General features: G+C 39.6%; 1 protein-coding gene across 1 annotated transcript; it reads left to right on the top strand.

Moving 5' to 3' along the window:
* Positions 1 to 237: 237 nt before the first annotated feature.
* Positions 238 to 638, top strand: Pmar_PMAR018417 (hypothetical protein; the record flags this gene model as incomplete). The annotated part of the gene is made up of 2 exons (XM_002776027.1): positions 238 to 517; positions 583 to 638. The coding sequence occupies 2 exons, from the start codon at positions 238 to 240 to the stop codon at positions 636 to 638; spliced, it is 336 nt and encodes a 111-aa protein (XP_002776073.1).
* Positions 639 to 1,068: the final 430 nt, after the last annotated feature.

The raw sequence follows: 1,068 nt of genomic DNA, 5'->3' as shown, positions 1-1,068 counted from the left end.
GGTATCAGTATGGTGGCAAGTACCACAATTTCTGGGTAATTGCAGCTGGGTGAGATATTCCTTACATCAACATCATACGAAGTTGCATTTACATATTCACCAAGCCATCTTAAAGCAGTATCATCGGCGATTAACTTACTGTTCTTCGCTATTGCCAATTTTATCGCTGGTGCCATATTTCAAGTATGTTCTCCCTGGATGCCTGATTTTACTCCATCAGATTATCCCAATTCTGTTATGTACTATGGTTCCCATTACGATTACTATTACCTCCTTTTGGCTGGTATATGTGTTGTTGGAGCTATCATGTGTTTAGCGCTTATGCCTTACTTCAACCGTGTTGATCGTGAAGCTAAGAAACGCCAAGCAGAAGAAGATGCGGAATTAGCGGTTGCGAAGTCCAAAAGTGACGATGAAGAAGAGAAAACAGATGATGTTAAGGAGGACATTCTCGATGCAACAGATGATGATGAGTCTATCGATAGTGCTACTAGTCAAAGTTGTGGCAGCAGTAGAGGTAAGTATCTTTGTTGCTGAACATTTTCGCTGGTATCCCTGTATAATGCTAATTTTTATTTTCAGATGGACATATGGTGAGTGATGATGCTAAATCAAATGGTCGTGATCATCGTCAATAATTTACTACTCTGACGGACAGTAAATCATGATGATCATGATGATAAAGGAAACCCCTAATCACTTGTTTTAATCCATCTTTTTTGGGTATCACGAATCAGCAAGTTCATCATCTTTTTGAGATGTATTATCATCCTCGCCACTCAACAATTTTAATAGCTCTATTTTCGTGCTCGTTTCACTGTCAAGAATGATAATCTGCATTCTACTATCGACAGCGTCTCCACTTCTACTCTCTACTACTTTAGTGTGGGTTCTCATGTATCCTTCTTCTGTACCCTCGCTCCGCTTCTACTTCTGATCTCAGTTTTACTGTACTGTTCCTGATGATGACGCAACTACTAGTAAATTTCCCTTACCGTTCTGATGGTAATAAAATAGTAGTGTAGCTTGAGCAGTTTTACAGCCAGATCATCACTGGCTGAATGTGAT

The sequence above is a fragment of the Perkinsus marinus genome (genome assembly GCF_000006405.1).
Source record: "Perkinsus marinus ATCC 50983 genomic scaffold scf_1104296954690, whole genome shotgun sequence".
NCBI classification, from domain to species: domain Eukaryota; phylum Perkinsozoa; order Perkinsida; family Perkinsidae; genus Perkinsus; species Perkinsus marinus.
The sequence above is the reverse complement of the archived record's forward strand: the minus strand, read 5'-3'. Positions and strand labels throughout refer to the sequence as shown.